This window comes from Erithacus rubecula (genome assembly GCF_903797595.1).
Source record: "Erithacus rubecula genome assembly, chromosome: 2".
NCBI lineage: Eukaryota > Metazoa > Chordata > Aves > Passeriformes > Muscicapidae > Erithacus > Erithacus rubecula.
Window position 1 is genome coordinate 55,132,822 of NC_136685.1, and position 22,901 is coordinate 55,155,722.

The window sequence follows — 22,901 nt, forward strand, 5'->3', positions numbered from 1 at the left end:
TGTCATCCTTTAATTAAGCATATCATACCCATTCTTACTCGTCTCATTATTCTATTTCTAGCCATTCTTAAATGGGCAGTTTTAGTCTATCCCTTCAACGAGTGTTGATGTTTAAAACAATCATTCCTACATTATTTCAGTTGTAAACACAAAGAAAGCTGCTGATTAGTTTCTAAAATGTTAAATGTATCATATAATTTGGTTAATGAGAGCTGGAGGAATTTCTCCCCTTTGAAGGTAGGCTGATGAATAAAAAATGGTGCTGTACTTCCACAACCTCCTCCCCAAACGCAGAATAAAGGATTTAACTCAGTCTCTCCAATACCACAGTCGTTTCTGCATTAGCACTTTGAGATGTGCATTTAAAGAAGGGGGTTTTCACAAAGACAAATACAGATGAACGCTGTGATACATTGTCCTTTTAAGGAAGAGCTTCATGGTACATAATGTATGCATAATAAATAATAACAATAATAATAGTAATTCATAAGATTTACTTATTTGATTAAGGGGCAGCAGAGGAAGCAGCAAGAACACCAACAAATTGAACTGTTGAACATCAACATGTATACTTTTGAAAACAGGTTACAAACATGAGGTGGCAGCCAAGTACAATAGTATTCCTGCTGCTACACTTGTGCCTTTTTATTGTTAAACAGTAGAGCTGTTGCAGCATAAATGTGACTTGTAGAAGAGGGATGTGAAGGAGGATAGAAAAATAAATGCAATTGGGCAACTAGTGTTTACATTTCACGTTTGAACAGCCAAAATAAGAAGGTGATTTTCACTTCTTACAAAGATTCAGTGTGGAGTTTATTATTCCATCACATGTTACACTACAGAAACCAATTCTGAGAGAACAGGAAGAGTTTCTGTAACTCAGGAATGTCACCGACTACCAGTAGCCAATTCAGTTGGGCTGCTCCCAAGAGCTGGAATTCTTCCTCTTAGTCTGAAATAACTTTTAAGAAGGTGTCAGTGCAACCACCCACTCACATCCCATCCCCCAGATCAAACACACGTTGTGTGTTCAGTCAGCAGGGGCAAAGAAGCCTCCACTGCTGGGCATTGACAAACTGGACATCTGGAACTCCTGGACAAAGGGGATTTTCCAGTGTGCCTACTGGAAGAGTCAGCAAAGATGCACGTTCTCTTCATATGAACATCAGGAGTCTTGGAGATCATGGTCCAAGCCAGCACCCCATAAACCCCTAAGACCCAAATGTGCCAATGGGCATTCAGAGATCGCATGGCACACATTGTAGCTGGACTGCAGGAATGCAGAGCCCTGGCAACAGGGGATGCCCAGGTCATGACTGAGACAAGTAAAAAGTACTCAAAAAACCAGTGCATAACTTAATATAGCCATGAGATAATGCAAGATTGTTACATTTACTAGCTGGACACAGAATAAATGAATGATTCACTTTAGCACAATTGTGGGATGGTCTATGTATTTAATTGGAGAATCCAAAAGAACTGATAGTCTTATAATACAAAAAAGACATTATATATACATATACACACAGAGTATGTCTCTATATATATATCTATATAGATATATATAAATCAGTAAACTTGAATAGTGCCTTTATCATGAGCATCTTAAGGCATTCAAACATTTTACTACAACATTGACCCAATTCATTATCTTTTTGCTTTGGCTGAAATAAAGCAAACAGATTTAAAGGTCTGATCTGAAATACCCACAACATCTGAAATGAAAGCCTAATAGTATCTTCAGTGACAGCAGCATCATCTAAGAACCCACCCACTGCACTGCCTATCACCTGAATAATATTAAAAGGAGTCTAAATAAATCATTCCCACTCACAGTTTTTGCAACAGCGGAAGATACATCAGTCTCCAAGAGACTTTCTAGCCATATATTCTATAGATTCTATTACAAATTGAGGATAGAAAAGATACAGCAAGAGGGCCTGCCCGAGGATAGAATGCCACTGAATATCAAATAATATTTACAGTACAAGTTATAGGATTATAGAACATTTTATAAATACAATTAATATGTATACAAGGGCACATAAAAGAGAAACTTGTTTTCATGCTTTACAAAGTAAAAGTAACCTGAACTAAAACTTACTGCAGAATTCCACAGCTGCTGGCTAGGAGCCTCTCTTCTCCACTGCCTGTACAAAGCAATCCCCATCGTAGGTCACCAGTGAAACACCCATGTTTTAAGCAGCAACTATGAAGAATCTCAACAGACTCTGAATCTATATATGAAACATCAAGTTTCAAAACATGGGTAAGGCAGGGCATGCTGGAGAGCTGTGACAACATTCACGTGTAACTAACTTTCTCAGAGGAGAACCTAGACTGTAACAAACTGCACTTCTTGCAAGGAAATTCGTAATACTGCAGCATACAGGTGGCAAAATTCAAACAAGGTACAATACAATTTCTAACACGTGATACTAGAAAATGCCAGAAAGCAGCTACCAAATTCTAAAGATGTGAGCACTTCCTGTATTTGTTGAAAAAAGGCAAAAAGTGTATTTAGTATTTCAGTACTTGCACATGTCCTTAAAAAAAATCAATCATTTCCTTTAATAAAAGCAATTGGTTTTTCTTTTTAGACCAATGGTGCCTTTACAGGACACGTTTTTATCCTTTTCTAGAATTACTTCAAAACTGCCTAAGATCAGCAAATCAGTATTAAACAGGAATATACCATAGTATAGTGCAGGCAGAGGAGACACGTATTCAGATGAAAAGGCAATTTTAAGAGTCAATTTAATGAATTGACATTATTTTCTCTGCACACTTCAAAAATGGTGAGGCAGGTTTGATTAAATTACCTTTAACCAGCAATATATTATACTTTGCTCCAAGACAAGTAGACCAGTTTTACTGGGATACTTACTAAGAAGGAGGGTAATCTTTTAAGTTTATTTACATGAAAAGCAATCTTTTTTACATAACATATAAAATGGAGTAGTTATGCACTGCAGCCATTTTATAATAATTAAGCTAAATGAAATTAATCTTAAAAGCTACTCTATTTCAACAGCTGTGGGAAAGGCAGATCAGGAATTTTTTTATGAAGCTGCAAATTCATTTTCATTATAGAAAGCAACTAACTAACTACTTGTTTGAGAAAACAACTTCTCATAACCATCTTCTAACCATTATAAACACTTCACAGTAGAGGGGTGAACTTCCACAAACATTTTATTCCATGACAAAGTATGTTTAGAAGTTTCCTCACTGCCAACCTGCTGCAGTTCCTCAGTTATATCAATATAAATCATTTTTGGACCACACTAGAAACTAGACCGCTCAAATGACCACACTTAGAAGAAAGGAAACTCCAAATGCTAACCAACAAGGACTTTGCTGATCCAGTATTTAGGACAGTACTAGAGACAGTTGCACTGGCACAAAGAGAGAGACTGGACTGGAGCACAGGAAGAGAACAAATGGCCAGAAGCAAACAAACCAGCTTGGTGAGAAAAGTAAACCTGTAAACTGATGTTTGCTGCAAGAACAGCTATGAACACCAATTTCATGATGTTTAGATAGTTGCAATACCAGTGCAATGGCACAAATAATAATTTAGGAAAGCAGTAATGCTTACATGCATGTTATTAGATCAGCCATTGGAATTCAATTCCAAGGTAGCAGAAATGTTTCAGAAGACAAAGTTTACTAAAAATAGTGCATTTTTTTTACTGCTGTGTTTATTTTAGGAAAAGGGATAGAGACAAAAACATAATTCTTTCTGCCTCTCAACACTAACTCTTGGTCTTGTCTGAGTAAAGCTGCTTAGAGTGATGTTCCCATCCCTGCTCCACGTAACCTCAACAAGCACAGAATCTCCCACCATGAGACCCTAGGAGATACCTGAGCATCTACTGCTGGAAATTATGGAAGCAGTAATGCAGAAGACAGCAGGCACAAGTGTAAGTTCCTAATTCTGTTCTGAAGCAGGCTGTGAAAGACAGAGCACTGAAACTGTAGTGCCAGCTCAGAAAGACCCAAGCACAGCCCTTCTCCTCAGTGCTTGTGTAACCGGGAGGAAAACGGGTCTCCACAAGTCTCAAAAGTCACAATTTATACTCTTTTCCCATTACTATCTCAAATGTATCAAAAAGACACTACTCTAGAATTCATTTTCCAAACTAAAAATTCCAACTAAAGCAGCACTTTACACACTCTACACTTTGGCTGCAGTCAGAAAATTGAACTAGATTTCAGAAAGTGTTGTTTCTAAAGTTTCTTTTCCCCTTACATCTATAGAACGGATGACAGGAGACAATCAAGTTGTTTCTGAGTGAGCAGTCCTGCTTTGAGAGAACCAGTCCCATGCTACAGTGTTACTAATATCAAATCCAATTACTATTTAATAAAATACTAGTTCTAATGTTTTATCATCTTACCAAGACTGACACTTTCTTGTTTCAAAGCTGAGAACTAGGCCACTCCCACAGCAGCTGGAAATGTTTCACCAGATGGGTGGCTCTTTTTCCAACACTGTGAATAAGGCTAAATACACTGAGAAGTGAGGGTACAGCAGCCCTTGTTTTTCTCTTCAGAAATGTATTAGAGCACTTTATTAGCATAAAGTAGGTGTTATATTTGGTCAATGCATGGAAAAACTGTGATTAAAAATTCCAAAGCAGAGATTTGTTCTCTAAAATTATTCAATATATGTATAAATAGATACCAGTCATCTTTGTGAAAAAAACAAAACAAAAAAACCCAAACAAACAAACAAAAAACCCAAACAAAACTATTTCCTATTTCGAGTACTTAGAGTACAGAGGACCAGTAACAATATTCAAGTGATTTTTTTTTTTTTACCTAACATCAAATCTCTTCTAAATTAAACAATTAACATCACTGGAATAAATTAATTTTTTGAGAAGGATTTCCCTGTATTCTGGGGAAACAAAATGTACATAGAAGGAAAGTGAAGAAATAATTTTTTTAGCATTAAAAAAAAAAGCGTGCACATATTTACTCTAGCAATCTTCTTTAAATTCTCTTAAAGGAAGAGACTTTTCAAAAGCTATAACTGCAAAACTGATTACTTCATTTCTGACCTTTATTCCTCTACTAAACATAAACCAGATCACGACTCTGAACTCCTCTACCTGCCTGTTCATCATCATCATCATCTGACTGCTGTTCTGAGTTTTGGGAACTACCATACTCATACTCAATGGGCTTTGGATTGTTGTATGGGTAGCCATTGTCATCAAAAAACCTTCGGAAGGTGAACTCATAGAAAGCATGTTCAGGATGTTTTCCATTTTTGTACCACCCATTAAGGGTATCATTTCTGTTCCCCTCCTTGTCATCATCACTCCACAATTTATCTGGATCAACTGGATCAAAGTTGGACGTGTCTGTAGGATGAGCAATTTTGGGAATGTAGAAAGCAGACTGTCGCCGTAGATCGCTTGAAAAATCAATTGTTTTGAAAAATGGATGAGCTTTTATTTCATCCGCACCGTTTTTGCCTAAACGATCTTCTGGCCCTCGGCAGAGTTTGATAATAAGGTCAGAGGCCTCTGGAGTCAATTTAGCCTGAGGTGGAATATGAAGTGCAGTTTGCCAGTTGATAACCTTAAAAGCAAAAAGATGTGTTATTTATTTACAATTTCACAAAAAGGAAAAAACACAATAAAACAACAAAACAAATGATCACAAAGAAGGAATTCACGATGTCTAAGGATTTTCAGAGTAGAGGGGAAAACATGAAGGTGCTCTTTCAGAAACACAAGAAATATTTTGTCTGGAAATCTGGCAAAATGCAGGTGAAGTTTATTCACATTCCAAATCTAGAGTCTGGCATGGAAGACCCCTGCCATAAACCAACTAAGATACCATAAAATCCAGCACCTGGAACCTAAGATTAGGCACATGGCTTGCAATCCTAAAAAGGTGAAGCAGGTGAGTTTTGAGTTATATGATGTACTATACAGACTAACAAATTTCAAGTTAAAAAAAAAAAATATAAAATCAATACTGCACTACATTTCTACATTTGAGTCACATGAAAGCAATTATGCAAAAATACACCTGCAGAAGACTGCCTTGATGCTTTATTTGAAAGAGCAGGGCATCAGGAAGGAAATGACCAATGGCTCTGAGCTGTCAGTAGCCCTGAGCAGGCAGTGAACTGCAGCTCCTCCACCTTCTCATGCTAAGCACCTGTAGGTACATCACCAAAGGAAATCCTCTGCAGGCAAACATGCATGGAAGCCAAGAGGTGGGAAAAGAACAAAAAGATACTGGGAGAGAAGAGAAAGGGAGAAACAACTGGAACAAATAATAACTGTGAAAGGCTGAGATGTGATGTGATCTTTAGTTGGAATGTTTACTCTATGACCAGATAAGTTACAAATGTGATTCTAGAAGTCCCTTTGTAAGTTAAGTGCACCTCCACAGTAACAAAGTTTAAAATCGCCATATTTAAAATATTCTTGGATGGGCAGTGCTTTCAAACATCACCTTTCCACTTCAAATTTATAAGACTATGTAAGTTTCAAGCCTTTTTCGGACTGTTAATATCAGACTTTTGAAGTTACCTTCATTTGTGTTTCCAGTGGTGTTTGTGCCAGGAATGGAGGTTGTCCCACTAGCATCTCAAAGAGAATTACTCCAACGCTCCACCAGTCACACAACTGAGTGTAACCTGAAATAAAGTTCAAATCAGGCAGTCAAACCTTTGTACAGTTTTAATCTTGAATTTCTAAGAACATGAGAATTCAATTCTATTCAATGCTTATTGAAGATTTTCCTATTAACAACTATTTATTCTTTTGCTAAAATATCGCATCCTTGGGAAAAGCAGGAGTGTGGGAAAGGTGAAGCAGCCACCTGCATGCCAGCTCCCATAGTGAGACTGCAGTGCAGGAGCACATGCCTTACCTGTCCGTAGCAGCACCTCGGGTGCAATGTAGTTGGGCGTGCCCACCAGGGAATGGGCCAGGCAGCGCTGGTGCTGCCGCGCAGCCCTGCGCTCCAGCGGCTTCAGCCGATCCCCGCACCTGCAGTTCGCAGGGTCACCCCACTCGCTGCTGAAATCCATGCTGTCCTGGCGGGCATGGTCACCTGCCATGGAGTGACACGGGTGGCAAAGTTCAGGATTAGTTTAGTTCTTATCTACTATGAAATTTCCTTAATCTGTTAACATTTTGTGCTACAAGACAGAATCTGTTTCAGTTTCAATACTCAACTTGAGAGTTAAAACAGAAACCAACATCAGGATGTTGGGTTTTTTTATGATATACCAACTCTGAGGACACAATTTTTAAAGCTAATTTTTGACATAACAATGAGAAAATACCAATCTCAATACTTTTCATATTTTTCTTAATATTGGGTGTATAAGGTGCATATTGCTTTTATACTTACATAAACATAAAACCTCTAACATTTATATAGTCAAAAAATAAAATCAGATTTTAAATCTTTATCTTCTCACGAGAGACTGTGTAACAGTCTGGCCTATAATATGTGATATTTCAAGAAAAACTAATCAAAAGTAATTTAAACCTTGATTTTAAAGGTATGTTTTTATTTTTGGAAATTAAAAACAAGCTACCACATAATCTGTATTTTACCACTCTCAAAACTGTGACTTCTCTTTCGCTCCAGCTATTCCTTCAGCTCTTAAGCAATCAAGTAGGATTTTGAAAAGCCTACTTAAACCTTTTCATAAAGGAAACAGCACAGACATCTTTCTACTAATTTGTAATTTAAGTTCTTGTAAAGAACATTTTTATTTCTCTTACCACTCTGGTAGTATTTTGAGTCATGGGTCCATCGAAAACCAGTACAGAGCCCGAAGTCAGTCAATTTGATATGACCATCACGGTCTATCAAGATATTGTCAGGTTTAATATCTCTGTGGATGAAGCCCATTTTATGAACACTCTCAACTGCACATGTCAGTTCTGCTGTGTAGAACCGTGCCAGATTTTCTGGAAAGACACCCATTCTAATTAGGAGACTCATCATATCACCTCCTGGAATGTAGTCCATTACAAAGTACAAATTGTCCTTATCTTGGAATGAATAGTACAGGCGAACCACCCATTCATTATCAGCTTCTGCAAGGATATCCCGCTCAGCTTTAACATGAGCAACTTGATTTCTAAGCAAGACATCTTTTTTCCTCAGAGTCTTTGTTGCATATAGAGCATTAGTATCCACCTTTCTTGCTAGGCAAACTTCTCCAAATGCACCAACTCCCAGGGTCTTAATTTTTACAAACATTGACTTGTCCATTTTAGCTCTTCTTAGCCGAATGTAATTTGACTCTTTCTGGCACAACATTTTCCTCATTTGATCCCGGGCTTCTGGTGACAATCCAACCTGTGCAGCAAACAGAGTTAATCTGAAGAGTGAACAGTATTCTTAATTCTTGATGATCTTCTCATAATTAATTCCAAGGCTTAGGCAAAGCAAACCAAATACTTATACACAGCACAAGAAATAATACTTAAAGGGATTTGGTTTTAATTTACACATTAGGATTCTACAAAAACATATAGGAGTGGTAAAAAACTGAAACGTGATCATTTTCAACAGCAAAACGCACAAGGTGCCATGCACCAGGAGGTACTAGAAAAGGCTCTGCTACATTCTTAAGAAAAGTAATCTACAAATTACTGATAAAAACCACTGCAAATAATATTATCTGAGTAACAGTGTGCATCAGCTGCCTCCCTGATTTCTTTTTACAAGACATGCCTAAGAGCTTGCTGAGGGCTAAGGAGCTGTCATAGGAATGGCAGACTAGTTGGAGCAGAAGTCACTGTACTTCCTGACCATGCTCTAGAATTTCAGCTGCAGGAGGGAGTACGTGCTCCCTCTCACTCTCTCGCTTCCATGTAGCTATCCAAAACAGATCCTGCTGGCACTGCTTCCTACTGCCCACCCACACCAAGCCCGTGCCTCTGCCACAAACCTGGACCTGACATTCCCTCTTATCACATAATGCACCCCTTTCTAACAGGACTTCGCTCACCCTCACCACTGCTCTCCACTCTACCTAGGAACCAGCTGAGCAGAGCACTTCTTTTGAAGAGGCTCACTCCTCCCCACAGTATCTTTTCTTGGCTCCCATCTGTGTGCATACCCCTATCTTGACTGAATATCACTGGTGTTCCAGCCAATGCCACCAATACTCTGACAGCTAAAACACTTACAGGCCATACACAACTCATCACCTACAGTGTGGAAACCCTGGTCTACAAGAACAACATTGATCAGTCTTATTGTACTCCAACCTGTGCCCTCCTGGTATATTTTTGCTGGTTTCAATTCTCTTAAAGAGTCCCATTCAATTTTGGTGCCATTTTGGTTGGCAAATTTCAGGGCCTGGAATCAGAATAATACTTCTTCATTTTAATGTGAATAGAATCTGCCTTCAATTTTTTATATTTTTTTCTCCATCCCAACGTAGTTTGATGTTCATTCCTTCTTTTGTTTTTTGACAGCATTTTCAAACTACCTTTCTCACAGCATCTCAATTATTTGATCTGCCGACTGCTTGAAATCACCATCCCACACCAATGATTTCCAAGTTCAACCTATTGCATACTTCCTTATTTTTTCATAGACATGTTGATCATAAACTTTGAACATGGCCACACTGAACCCCTGCAAACATCACAACTGTACTCAAGCACTATTCCAAAAGCTTTTCATTTCTTGTTGTCACATCTTATTAATTCTTGATACCAAACCTTGCTGCTTCCATCTCTTTAAAGCCTCAAATATCTGAGATACTATCTGCATAGCAATACTCAGGACCATTAACAGGACTAAGTAACTAGTCTGGGCCTGTATAGGCTGTACTTTGGCCTTGCCTGACTTCCAACATAACTTAAAATATAATAGATGCAACTGAGAAAAAAGGCAAAAAAAAAATCAATTTAATATTATTCTGTATCTTAAAAATGCTTTCATGAATTACTATATGTCACCTAGTAAAGAAAATACTATTAGAAAACAGAAAATTTCTTACGGGCATCATAGCAAAAATGGATCCAAAGGAGATGCAATTAGGAAAATGCATACAATGTGATTGTCTACCCAAATGAATTTCACAAGTTATACAAATTTGACAAGAATTAAACTGGGAAGGCTGTCTCAAATTTCAGACAAAATTTTTTGTAGGACATCAGATAGGCAGTAGTTAGGACTGGTTATCTGTAGTTTCAAGACTAGTATGGGAAACAGGTTCAACTATATATTCTGAATCAAAAAACGGTCTCATTGCAGGAATATCTGTGTAGTGTCTTCCAAGACAGAAACATCTCAAGTTTTCTATGAATGAACAGGCTTAAAGCACACCTCAAGACTGAAGGAAGGATTTTTTTAAGACTAACAAATGTCAAGAAGACAACTGAAGACCTGAACCTGGTAAAGTTCAAACAATGGTGGGTCATCTTATTAACACTCATCTGCAAGTTGAAAACCTAAAGTTTGCTTCAGTACAGATCCACTTGACACAAACTGAACCCCACCCACCACTGACAAAGCTGGCAAAGAATAAAACCTAGATGGCAACAACCCCCCAGGAGTGAGACTCATAATAAATCACTGCAAGACATACAAAGAGTCTCGTACCTTTGCTTTCTTCTATCTGATTTCTAGCTCTTGCATCTGAACAGTTTTATTGTGAAAAGCTAACCTAAGTACTGCAAGTTGTCATCTCTTCCCTCAACCCACCTTCATTTTCCCTATCATCCATTAAACCAAATGTTAATTACAAACTTTCTCTCGGAAGTGCTGTATTTTCCCTAGAACTCTCCTCAGCCTTTACCAAAAGTTAACTGTCAGCTGCACCAACTTTTCCACACATGTATCTCCAATTACTTCAAGAAAATGTCAGACACCAGAAGTTTGCTGACTTACTCTATCATCACACAATTTGCTCTCATTTTGGTCCCTTCTCATCTTGCTGTGCCTTAAAGAATGACTTGAGTTTCTCATTGCAGGAACGACACCTATTATAACTCTTGGCCAAACTCATGCGTCTAAATCAAACATTTTTGAGACCACTCAACTCCAAGATGACCTGACACCACAGAAATATGTTACATATGTTAGAAATACAGCATCCAGTGAAAGTAGGTATTTTCATAGGGATGCATTCTGAGGGTTTTTTGTCAAAATTGAAAGAGGAGAAAAGAAGAGATTCAATACTTGCTTTATATTCTTCAAACTTTCTGAAAATAAATAATGAGTGTGTTTGCCTTTCTCCTTCTTGTGAAGACTCAAAATATAATTTATTGTTGTGGCATTCCTCTCCTTTATGCTTATGAAAAAGGAGAGGTCTGCTGCAGCACAATAACCCATCTTCCACCCTCCAGCCTGTAATTAAACATCCAAGCTTCAAATCTAGCATCAACTATTAAGACTCCAGCAATAATATTACAAATATTATAAAACACCTCTACTAAGGTGCTTTAAAAGCACAAGAAAAACATAGAAGTTATATCAGTGCTTTCATATAAGTAATACTTATTCTGAGATACTGCAGAACACAACACAGTAAGAAGGGAAAGTGAAGTTTGCAAATCAACATTAATTAAAATCTTACATTTAAGTACTCAAAAATAGCCAAAATAAATTCATGCTTAATTTTGATGCAGGATTGCATGCAAAGCCCTCTAAAAATCATGCTATTCTTAAAAAACACTGTTGCTTCAGAATCTTACTTGTCTACACAGGGATGGAGGCTACAGAGTTCAGGAAAGCTTCCCACACCTTAACAGTTTAAATCAGCTGTTAGTGAAGTGAAAAAGGAAAGAGAGAAGACTAAGAATAAAGATCTAGTAAGAATTTCAGGATGAAATCTTGCTAACATTTACATATTTGTGATTAAGCAAACACTTACAAAAGATACACCTTACACTAAGAATTTTCAGAGTAAGAAAATACAGATTTAAAAATCAGCATGTTAAGAAAGTGGCATAAGCCAAATACAAAATATTATAAAATAAATAAAAAGGAAAATCATACTAATGTCAAACTTTCAACTACAATTGCCAAGAAATATATATGTGTGACATCTCAATTTCACCTTTCTGCAAATCTTAGTTTCACTACTTCTCATTGTTTTCTCTTTTGAAATGACATATGCTTGGCAGCTCCAGTTTTTACCCTTTTGATGTGTTTCAACGAACACTGAAATACTAAAAATAGACCACTGACTCCATGCAGGCACAAAAAAAAGTATTTGTTTTATAATGATGCCCTTCAGTTGCTCTTGGTCAAACAGATACATTTACAGTGCAGATTACAAAATAATTAGACAAGATACTGTCTCATTCTAAAAAAAAGGCCCCAACTAACCTTCAAATGTTCATTGGTTTTTTTAGTTTTTAATTTGAACTTTAAAAAACTATTCCTACTGGTAACAAACTGCAGAATGTAAAAGATATCACTGTTTGGGTATCTATATAAGTGCACTTGTCAGCCTCCACTTGTCCCCAATTTCCTTGTACCTTCAAAATTTATGAAAATGAATAGAAATATTTAAAAAATTTAAAATATTGACGATAACTCAAACAACAGGATTAAATATAACCCATAACAAAAAGCTATGAGCCATGTAGCTACATCTCAGTTCATGCAACAATTATTTTGTTTCTGCTGCCTTACTGTATGTAGGCCATACAAATTACTGTCAGACATGCAAAAAATTTACTTAGAAATCAATAAATAAGAAGAAAATTAAATATGTAAACAAGGAAGAAACCTGCCACATCTCAAATACAAAGATTAAAAAAAGACTTCAATACCACAGTTCTAAATGTCCTACTTATCTGTACTATTTAATGCTACAATTAAACCTATCTCATAAAAGTAATGCAGGAGCAGTTTAGTCATAGATTCAGAAAGCAGGAAGAGCTTACCCGCATCATTTCATTCTCTAGCTGTTTTTTCCGATGCAAACGCTGCTGGTGTGACTTGAGTATATTCTCCACATGCTGCTCCATGAAGAATTTAAAGGCTTGAGGGGAATAACTTTGAATGCGAGACTCTCTTCTTTCTTCATCTTTCTTGTTTTTTCTAACAGGAACAGGTGAGGTTGTAATTTGTTTCTTTTCTTTATCTGTTGAATCAACACATTCGTAATTCTTTTCATTGTCATCCTCCCTGGATAAAGGAGGTGGCTCCTCCTTGTTGAGCTTGGGTCCTGCCTCGTACAGATTGACAGAAGGATTCTGATGTAACAAGTGTTTAGGGTAAGGTGGTGGGGGACCCTGGTAATTTGGAGCCTCTGCAACAGGAGGCATAACTGCCATATTGGTAGAGGGACCGTCGGAGAAGGGAATGGTCTGAACAGTTTGCACGGGCTGCGGCATCCAGGAAGGGTGAGTGGGTGCCAAGGCAGTCTGCAGCTCCGGTTTCAACACCCGCATGCTTTTCACTGGCTGCTGAATGGGAGCAGGTGTTATGGCTGTCACCGTGGTGGCCGAAGGCTGGGAGCTGCCAGAGTGACTCTGCCTGCTGCCGTGATGGTTGTTGAAGGAGTTTGAGCGCACGGGAACGCTGGGCTGCCATGTAGGAATGTCGTGCCCATTGCCCGGCGACGACTGCGGCTGCACAGGGGAAGGCTGGGACCAGGATGCAGGTATTCCAGCTACATTTGTGTTGTAAAGTTCCAGGTTGTGACTATTTCTGTTTGGCACCATTATTGCCTGAGGAAGATTCCCATTGGTGTATGCTGAAGGAGGAGCAGATCCTCCTGCCTGCATCTGTAGTGCTGTGGGACTCTGCCTGTTAGCTGGATTTATTGGGTACGGGGGTGGCTGGCGACTCACCGAATTTCCAGACACCACATTCTGGTGAACTATGAATTCTGCCTGACAACTGCCATTTTGCATTCCAGCTCTTCCTGAGGGAAAACTAAATTTGCTGTTGGCAGAACTCTGCATGATTATTGGTTGCCTGCCAATGGGGACAGCACTCATGCCTCTCTGACCCTGTGTGGATGAATTCATAGGAGGAGGATTCATAGGTGGAGGTGGATAACCATCCTGCCATGCTCCTGGTGGCACTGGAGAAATACGGGAGATGACGTATTCCATGTTGCCAGAGTACCGCTTTGTTTGGGAATTTGACTCCCAGGAAGGAGGTGGAGGAGTAGTTCCCCGTGGAGGGGGTGTCTGCCCCCGAGGAGGTGGAGGAGGAGGAGTGACACTCCTTATCTGCGGCAGAGGTGGGGGATTCACTCTTTGTCCATTGCCAGGATGAGCCTGAGCAAATGCTGCAATGCCAGATCCAGATAATGGCCTTCCTACATCGGGCTGGGAGCTGGGACTCTCTGAGCGATACACCACGCCCTCTGCCAGGGAAGGGCCATGCCGCTGCGGAACCAAGGACTCCTTAGAACCCTTCCAGCTCTGCTTGCGGTTAACCGACTGCTGCACAGCCCCTGCTTCCACGGGAAGAAAACACAGCATTTACATTATTGGAAATTATTCCTACTTACTGCTCTGTGTGTGTTAGCTACAGAAACAGGACTTGAATTCTCTTATACAATATAATCCACTGTACTGTACATATGAAAACTTTTTCTAGTAATACACAGCATGCTAATATGCTCAGTGAACATATAAGAGGGGGGAAAAAACCAAACATTGAAACTATAAAGCTGCAATACCAGAAAGTGATTATTTTAGAAATTGCTTTACTGAAAATGCATTTTGCGTCAGTAAAAATGCAAAATGTAATTGAAAAAAATGATAACATGCAAAATTATTAGTCACGCAATGTATTCTTAATCACGTGTACAAGAAATTCTCAGAATGTTCAGCACAAATGCAAAAAAAGTAACAGGATGGAAAAATGCATTATGTTGCTATCCCTTCCAATTAACACTTGCAATTTTAACCAAATGCTGTAAAATCAAGGCTTGCACCTTAATATGCATACAGATCACCAAGACTTGTTATATTCCCATCATGCAGAATTTGATTAAGTACTTTAATTTTCAAAGTTGTATCTTTTTGAGTAAAAGTGTTGTAGATAGGGAGGCAAGAATTAAAACTGTATGAAAACTTCCAGAGCAAAACCCTGCTATATATTTACCTTGCAGATGCTATTTTGCATCATATAAACAAAATATACAAGGAACTGACAGTACATGCAGTCTTACTGTGGTTTTTATAATGTTAACACAAAGATATGTGTAAACACATGCAGTACTGTAATTGCTGAAAATCACCCTCTCCTCACTTAAAGAATGTGTTAATTACTTTATTTTTGCAGGTAACAATGAAAACGATGTCTAAATGGTGGAATTTACCTATGTATTTCATAAAAGCACCAATTAATCCTGCTTAACAGACTAAAGGAAAATAACACTGTTCTTTGCGACTCTTGACTAATTTTTCCTCCTACCTATATTGTTAATTAAAAATCTAACTCCAGTGCTGGCAGCTCAGAACCCAACTTGAGTCAAATAAAAGTTCAGTATTTCTGCTGCATTTTAAAGTTACCCTTCCATTAGGTATATACTACTAAAAAGGCATCAAGTTTTATTAAAAATGTGCTAGCATCTGTTAAGAAAGCAACAATAGCAAGCGGCAAAAATTCTGGAGTCTGCTAGTAAAGACACAGTCCGCCCTCTAACTCTCTAAGAGCATGAAGCCTGCCTTAAAAATTATACAAACAAAAGCTGGAGCCAAGCAGGAGATTAAGCAGAGAAGGATCCTGAAATATAACATCCTAAAATACAAATATCATAGTGGCATGATACATAAATACACGCACAGACACAAAAATAAACATACAGAATTGCTGTTGTGTGGGAGGGTGTGTGAAGAGAAACTAAAATTTAAAAGAATAATAAAACGCTCAGCGCTTATTTCTAAGTGGCATCTGACACAGAACCAAATACAGGCACAACATCAGCAAGGCAACAGAAATTACCAAAATGAGATCCAAATGCCATTCCTTGTAAAAAATGTTTACGCACAGTAATAAAACCATGCAATTGTAACACAATGCCTAAGAAAATTGTGTCAAATGGACCTATCTTTCCAAAGGATTACATCAGATACATAAAATGCTGTTGTTAAATGCAAAAACCCTCTATCTCAGCACCTCTGTTCTACTGTGAGCACATAAAGGCAAAATTTACTATGTTCTATTTCTTGCCTATAAGAATACACTCAGTGAGTTACTGAGTCACCATGGATACACTTACCTGGTGGTTTCATACCTGCGTTTACAGGTCTCGCTGCTGCTGCAACCATCTGCTCCCGACGAGGATCCTGGTAGCTCATTTTACTTATAAATTCAATGGCAGCCTCTATACTACGGTTGTTAGTTTGCCTAAGAGCTTGTATAACCATATCCTAAAGAGAAAAGTATATACAAAAAATTATTTACAACAAAATCACAAAAAATACCAAAAAACATTGTTATTTAGCCAAATATTCTCCACTAACTTTACTGAAGTAGTTTTACAAAGCATACTTTCTCTCAATTGTTTTAAAACTAATTTAAAAATGTCTTCTCCAGAAAAGATCATCCAAAATAGTACTGCAATCTTGATGTTCAGAAGAAAAGTTAGCTTGTTGAAGCAATGTAGTTTGATGTAAATCATGTCATCTTGCTATTCATACAACAGCTTGGTCACACAATCCTTAAAAAAGGATCTTATAAGAAAAAACCTATACAATAAAGTTGTTGCAATCTTTACAGACCAGCCGACATTAGAAAAAGCAGACACAACATTTTCAGCTCAAAAAATTTGGTCACATATGTGATAGGAAGGATTCAATGTCTTAAAGAGTATCACAAAGATTGAACTTGAACCATGGTAAGCAAAAGAGATTTTCTGTAAGCTATTTAGGATAAAAAATAGCCTGAATACAATGAACAGCATTCTACCCTGATTATTATACAGATGCATACATGTATATATATATGCACCTGGATATATACATATAAAACTATCTATATACACACACCTGATACTTATTGGTATCTATCTGTTCCAGTTTAACCCTGAATACTACCTACTACCTCAGAGGTAGGGGGAAATAACCAGAATGTGTGTGATATTTCATTTGGCAAAAAAAAAAACAAAAACAATCAACACATTTTGAAACTTCTCGATCAAGAAAAATGCTTTTCTACTTCAGCAGTATCTGTTCCTAGTGATGTATGTGGATCAGTGCCATATGGGCTATTGTGGCAACACAACTGTAGGTTAACACATGGCAGAAAGGGCTTATGCTGGCACTCTGCCTGAAAAAAACCCCATATAATCACAAGTGTCATGGGAATTTGCAGTTGTATCCAAGAACAAAGCTAGGCGCAAAAGGCCTCAAGATACAAAGGATCCAACAAAAAGGCCAACTTAAGATACCTTTCTAGTTTACTGCCCAGCCACATACCACAAATTTCAGTTTGCAAAAGCAGCTGCAAGTTCAATCTGTAAAGATGGAGCTGAGAATGATCTACTCTGAAAAAACAAACGCACATCCCTCCTTACCCCAAAATCCCACAAACAATAAAAAAACTTCTTCAATCTCAGCAATAAACCACAGAGCTGAAGCAAATTATTACAAAAATCATTTATCATTATGAAATCCTTCCATTCTTCCTGACACACAGTCTGAACAGAGTATTTGATCAGGTGAAAGGAACATGAAAGTTACTATCAGCACTTTACACTGGGATGCTTTTAGGAAAAATCAGTTGGTAGTTCTGGAGAAGCTCACTCTTGGTAGAGGTAGATCTCTCTGTAAATACCAAAGCATCAGAGACCCAGAACTCATGAGCTGGTCACTACAGTAAGCAGTGCAAGCCTGTAAAGTTAATCCCTGTTGTGATACTGTGCCTTTTTCTTTGGAAAGATGAGTGGTTTGCTTGCTCTTTTATAAACATGCTTTTGTACCTAGGTTTACAAAGAAGGCATGCAAACAAGTGGTATTTATTTTGATGTGCAGGTCCCAGTAAAAACACAGGAGCTGTGAGTGTATTCATTTTTCCTTTCTGAAAATCACGTTTCAGATTAATTTCCAAAATATCTGGTATTACCTTTCAATTTAGAATGGCCATATTTTATCAGCCTATTTTAATTTTGCACAATCCAAAATGACTTTGTGTATCAGAAGCAAAATTCATGTTAGTGTTCTTCCTGTCTGACTAAAATTATATAAATAATTAAAACCTACCACATAAGAACAATCTGGACAAGGCACATAAAAAAACAAAGCCAAGTGTCTCCAAATCATTCTTCTAGTCCTCTTCTACATTCTCCACTATTACCAGTTTCATGTCCTAATCAGAAATCTACCAAATTTTAAAGCTTTTTGCTTATCATGCTGTTCAAACATTCCCTGACCAACACCCCCGCCCCCAAACAAGCACTAATAGTTTATAGCTAGCAGAACACCAAATCCTCCAAATAAAACACTTCACCTCATCAAAGCCAGCAGCTTGCAAGTCTTGCAGCATTTGCCGATTAACTTCTGACGTTCCTTTGACAGCTGAGGTTGCTTCATTTGCAAAAGGCAGAAGTGAGTTTCTTATCTCCTGCAAAACCTTATGATATGTTACAAATTTGGGGGGATTTCGGCCTTGCCTAGGATCTTCAGGTAACATTTTGCCCATGCTGTGATCAGCTTTAGCAGCATCTGAGGGTTTAGGCAAATTCCTGAGGCTCTCTCGTATTTCCTGTAGCATCTGCTGGCTGCTGCCAGTATAATTACTGGCAGGAAAAGTTTTAGGCCTCATTTGTCTGTAACCTTCTGGTTTCTCACTCCTCTTCATGAAAACATGTATATATGCAACCTCCACCAAGGACTCGCACACACCAGAATTCAAGGAAGACTGGCTGATGTCAGAACTTGTGAAAGCAGTGGCTCTTCACTGTAAAACCTTGGTTCCTGTAGTGCTGGAGTTTGTCACAATCCAAAACTGCTATTCTGTTAACAAAACAAAACAAAACAAATCACATTTCACAGTAAAAAAATTCACAATGTAGCACTGATGGCAATGAAATGTTCACATGCAGCACTGCCTTCACAGATATTAAAAGCATGCTAAGCAAATTCTTCAGGCAGTCTTTACTCAACCTAATTTACAAACCATGCTGGGTTTTTAACTGTCTGTTAACAATGAATGCTTTAGGTGCCTCAAGTCTAAACAGTCCTGAATTGCAAAGGATGTGGACACAGTAAAGAGGGATTCCTCTGTGTGGTGGACAAAGCTTTCAAGAGCAGATATGAACAACTGCTGTGTGCTCACTCTGCACTGCTTCTTTGCCTCCCCTCTCTCCTGTGTCCACTTGTCACCTATATTCTCCCCATCAACACATTTTGTAGTCAGCAGAGCCAACTCTACTACCCAGTCAACCAGGATATGGGTCAAATAACCTTGCTGTTCAATGATTCTGACATCCAGCGCCAGAAGAAGATGGAAGTGAGAAGTACACCAGTAGGAGCATGTAATTACAGTGATTTTATCCATTCTCTAGCAGTCATATATGTTAAAAGTAAATACTTTGCCTAGCTCATCACATGCAACTTCATGCTTTCTTGTACCATCTGCCACTTGAATCTGTTTAAGGGTTCAAATTCTGAGGCTTTCACAGTCTCTTATCTCAAGCCTCCTTGAACCAGTCTTCATCAATAGTTAAGTAATTTTTAAATTTATTTTACATAAGGGAAAATGAGAGCAGGAAGAGAAACAAAGAAAATTTAATCAGATTTTTTTTTACTGTAAAATTATTTAACAACTCAAGCATCAAATTCACTGAGAGCATAGCTATGACATTTGGTAAGGGAAACAGAATTTTCTGCCAAAAGCCAAATAAAAAACGTTTGCATTTTGAAGGCGCTGACTCATCAGGGAAAGAGCCCTGTGTCTGCAGAGAACTCAAATCTCTGTGTCCAGGCTGGGCACTAATTATTACTGCAACTGCTATGGCAAAGGATAAAGCAACCACAGTGAAACACTGAAGAAATTGCACAGCATTTGCCTCTTTAGAGTACCATGAAATAAAACTTCTTTAGTCTCTACTGCTTCACAGAGGAAGATGGTTACTAAGACAGTGTAAGATAAACTAAATGTTTCAGGGCTCTTTTCTTCACAGGCAACAAAAATGTTGAAGCTTAACTCACACTGCTCCTTTACCACTCTGTTGCTAAGTGTTTCTCATATTAGACATAAATTAAACAAGTATCTAAATTTTACACAGTCATCCAGGTTTCATTTCTGTAATTCTTGCACTGTCACAAACCAATTAGTGATTCAGCAACTGAGGAAGAATATGACAAGTTAATAGGAAAAAGAAGTCTCTAAAACATGCAAATTACATTAATTAAATACTTGTGCTACCCATATATGAATAAAACCTGAACTCTGGGAAGTAATACATGAATGAGGACTGCAAAAGAAACACAAGGGATATCCACTTAATCCCATTCTCCTTGGAGAATCATTTTAGAAATAACATAATTTCTCCTAAGAAACTTTCTAAATCTTAAGGGGTGTAACTGCACCTACAAGCTTTCTCTGCATTGTGATAGTTTTGAAACCTTAAATGAGTGTAGTTGAGTAGTCTTTTAATACAGAGTGATAGCATGTAATTCTTCAGTGCTCACTGAATAAGGAAGAGATCATCAGACATTAAGAGTGAATTTTAATAATTAACAGTGAAATTTTGTTCAAAGTATTAAGAAATCTAGAAATCAGCAGAAAGTACAGCATGAGAGCAATTAAAATGTAATCCAATTTTGGCCACTTTCAAAATAATTTTCCAAACAAGCTGTATTTAAGACCACATTGAAAATACTTTTTCCAAAGAAAATTAAGTAAGAACCTGACAAAATACCCATACATAAGCTTTTAACAAATTCCAAAGGCCTGGAATTCCGGAGAAAACAGGGGTTTTGCACCTACATATTTTACAAATTTTGTCTGGTATTTCAGTATTCACTTTACGGTCACACCTTGGGTAGCTGAGATAGACAAATCTAACACCCCTAAGAGAAATCAAGGTTACATTAACAGGACACTAAAATCTTAAACCAGGAGCAGTCTCAGAAAATAAAGATGCACTCTAATTTAAATTCTTACTGGCAGCTTAGCTTTAGTAGTGTAAACCAGCCAGTCCACTTATCTCCCACCACTCACCACAGACAGCATAACTGTTTGTAAGGCCACAGAGCATGAACCAAGCTAAGGCACTTACCCAAATAAATAACTTTTTTTGATGGGTTGTTCCTTTTGGCAGCACTGATGGGTACCAGCATGTACATGTGAAACTAGGTATTAATTCTTAGAAAACAAATTAAATTAGTCCTCCAGAAAGCAGGAATTACTACAATTTACCTTTTTTATATATGAACCTCAAAATTCACAAGTCACCTTTGCTTATAGACATTGGCACACATTTTTAAAAAGGGAGTGTTGACTGCTGAGTAAAAGTATCTTAACTTTGTACTTCTAACTACCAAATAAGAATTGTATCCAAGGGAACTGATGTCTATTCCCTCTTGCAGTTTTGTGTCCTTAAATGATCTGTTTGTTAATGTAATGTAATGCAGCTGGTTTTCGTGATTAAATTCTCTTCCCTAAAGGGGCTGAAAAAATTAATCTTTCACTTTTTTTTGAAACAAAGGAATACAGTATTTCTTCTACAAGTCAGACTGTAAGGGAAAAAAAAAAACAAACAAACACCTTGGTTTGTTTTTTAACATTATAGCCATAAAAGATTGGACTTAAAAGTGCTTGAATGAAAACTCAGTGCAGGCCAGACAAGGCATGGAGCAACCTGCTTTAGTGGCAGGCGGCTGGAACCAGATGATTTCTAAGGTCCCTTCCAACTCAAACCAGTCTGTGATGCTCCCAATGGCAACATGCAACTGTCAATGACTCCCATGATCTTCTGAGGGGAAAAACAAACAGCTTTATAATCTAACTTTAACATTTCTTATAAAAACACTTTCAATGATCGGATTTCCAACTGAGTACTGAATATCACATGTTAATGTATTTAGGTACCCTCTCTCACGTACCTATTCCAACAGCTTATTTTACACATAATCAGTGTTCCACTTCTAGGAATAAAGAAAGTAACAGACTTTGTAAGTCGTTTGTAGGGACTTGGCTCACAGTAACTAAAGGAAGCTCTTCTTTCAGGTAACAAGTGATTGAGCTGCAACAGCAATTTCCCAAAGGATGCATTTCCAATGCTGAAAGCTTTCATAGGGTGAAGAGAAAACTGGACCCCGAAATTAGCACATAAGCACAACTACACACGGTCAGAGAAGCCAGAGCTGGAAAGAACCAGAGGCCAGCTGAACACTAGGAACACTGTGCATTCGCTCGGTTTGTTTCCATTCTTACGCTCTGCTATCTCTAAGCTCTTCCACGCACACAAGCATTCCCGGGAGGAGCAGGAGTTATTTCAGGCGCACCTCGGAGCGATCTTCACGGCTAACAGCAGCAGGGCAGCCCCAGAGCACCACAGCCCGGCCGCGGTGGCTCGGGCGGGCACCGATTCCCGCAGGACAGCAGGACGCGGCCTCGCCAGGAGCAGCGGGCCAGGAGGGTTCCACCGCCGGCAGGAGGATCCCGAACCGCCCCGCTGCGACACCTGCGCTTCTGCCGCCCCGCCGGCCGCGACCCGAGGCCGCTCCTGCCACGGCCGCGTCCCGCAGAGGGCCCGGGACGCCGGGCCGAGCCGGAGCGGGCCCGTTAGCGCCCCGGCCCCTGCGGCCCCCGCACGGCGGACTCTACCTGCGGCGAGAAGGCGGCGGCGGCAGCGCCCCGGGAGCTCGGCCCTGCCCGCGCGGCGCCGACCGGCCGCGGCCCTTCCCTTCCTTCCGCCTTCCTCCGCCCCTCGGCGATGCCGGCAGCGCCCGCTCGGTCCCTCC

General features: G+C 38.8%; 1 protein-coding gene across 8 annotated transcripts; it reads right to left on the bottom strand.

The window, feature by feature from the left end:
* Positions 1-1,427: 1,427 nt before the first annotated feature.
* LATS1 (large tumor suppressor kinase 1) lies at positions 1,428-22,893 on the bottom strand. Of its 8 annotated transcripts, none has more exons than XM_079297705.1 (8): positions 22,765-22,893; positions 18,439-18,944; positions 16,226-16,361; positions 12,909-14,434; positions 7,770-8,352; positions 6,904-7,086; positions 6,561-6,667; positions 1,428-5,595 (listed from the first exon to the last, which is right to left on the bottom strand). In XM_079297705.1, exons 2-8 carry the CDS (start codon positions 18,787-18,789, stop codon positions 5,083-5,085), a joined length of 3,399 nt encoding a protein of 1,132 aa, XP_079153831.1. In that variant the 5' UTR covers positions 18,790-18,944; positions 22,765-22,893; the 3' UTR covers positions 1,428-5,082. The 8 variants fall into 8 exon arrangements, with proteins under 8 accessions (XP_079153831.1, XP_079153830.1, XP_079153829.1 ...); XM_079297704.1 differs by having other exon boundaries at positions 12,909-14,437; XM_079297703.1 differs by having other exon boundaries at positions 16,211-16,361.
* Positions 22,894-22,901: the final 8 nt, after the last annotated feature.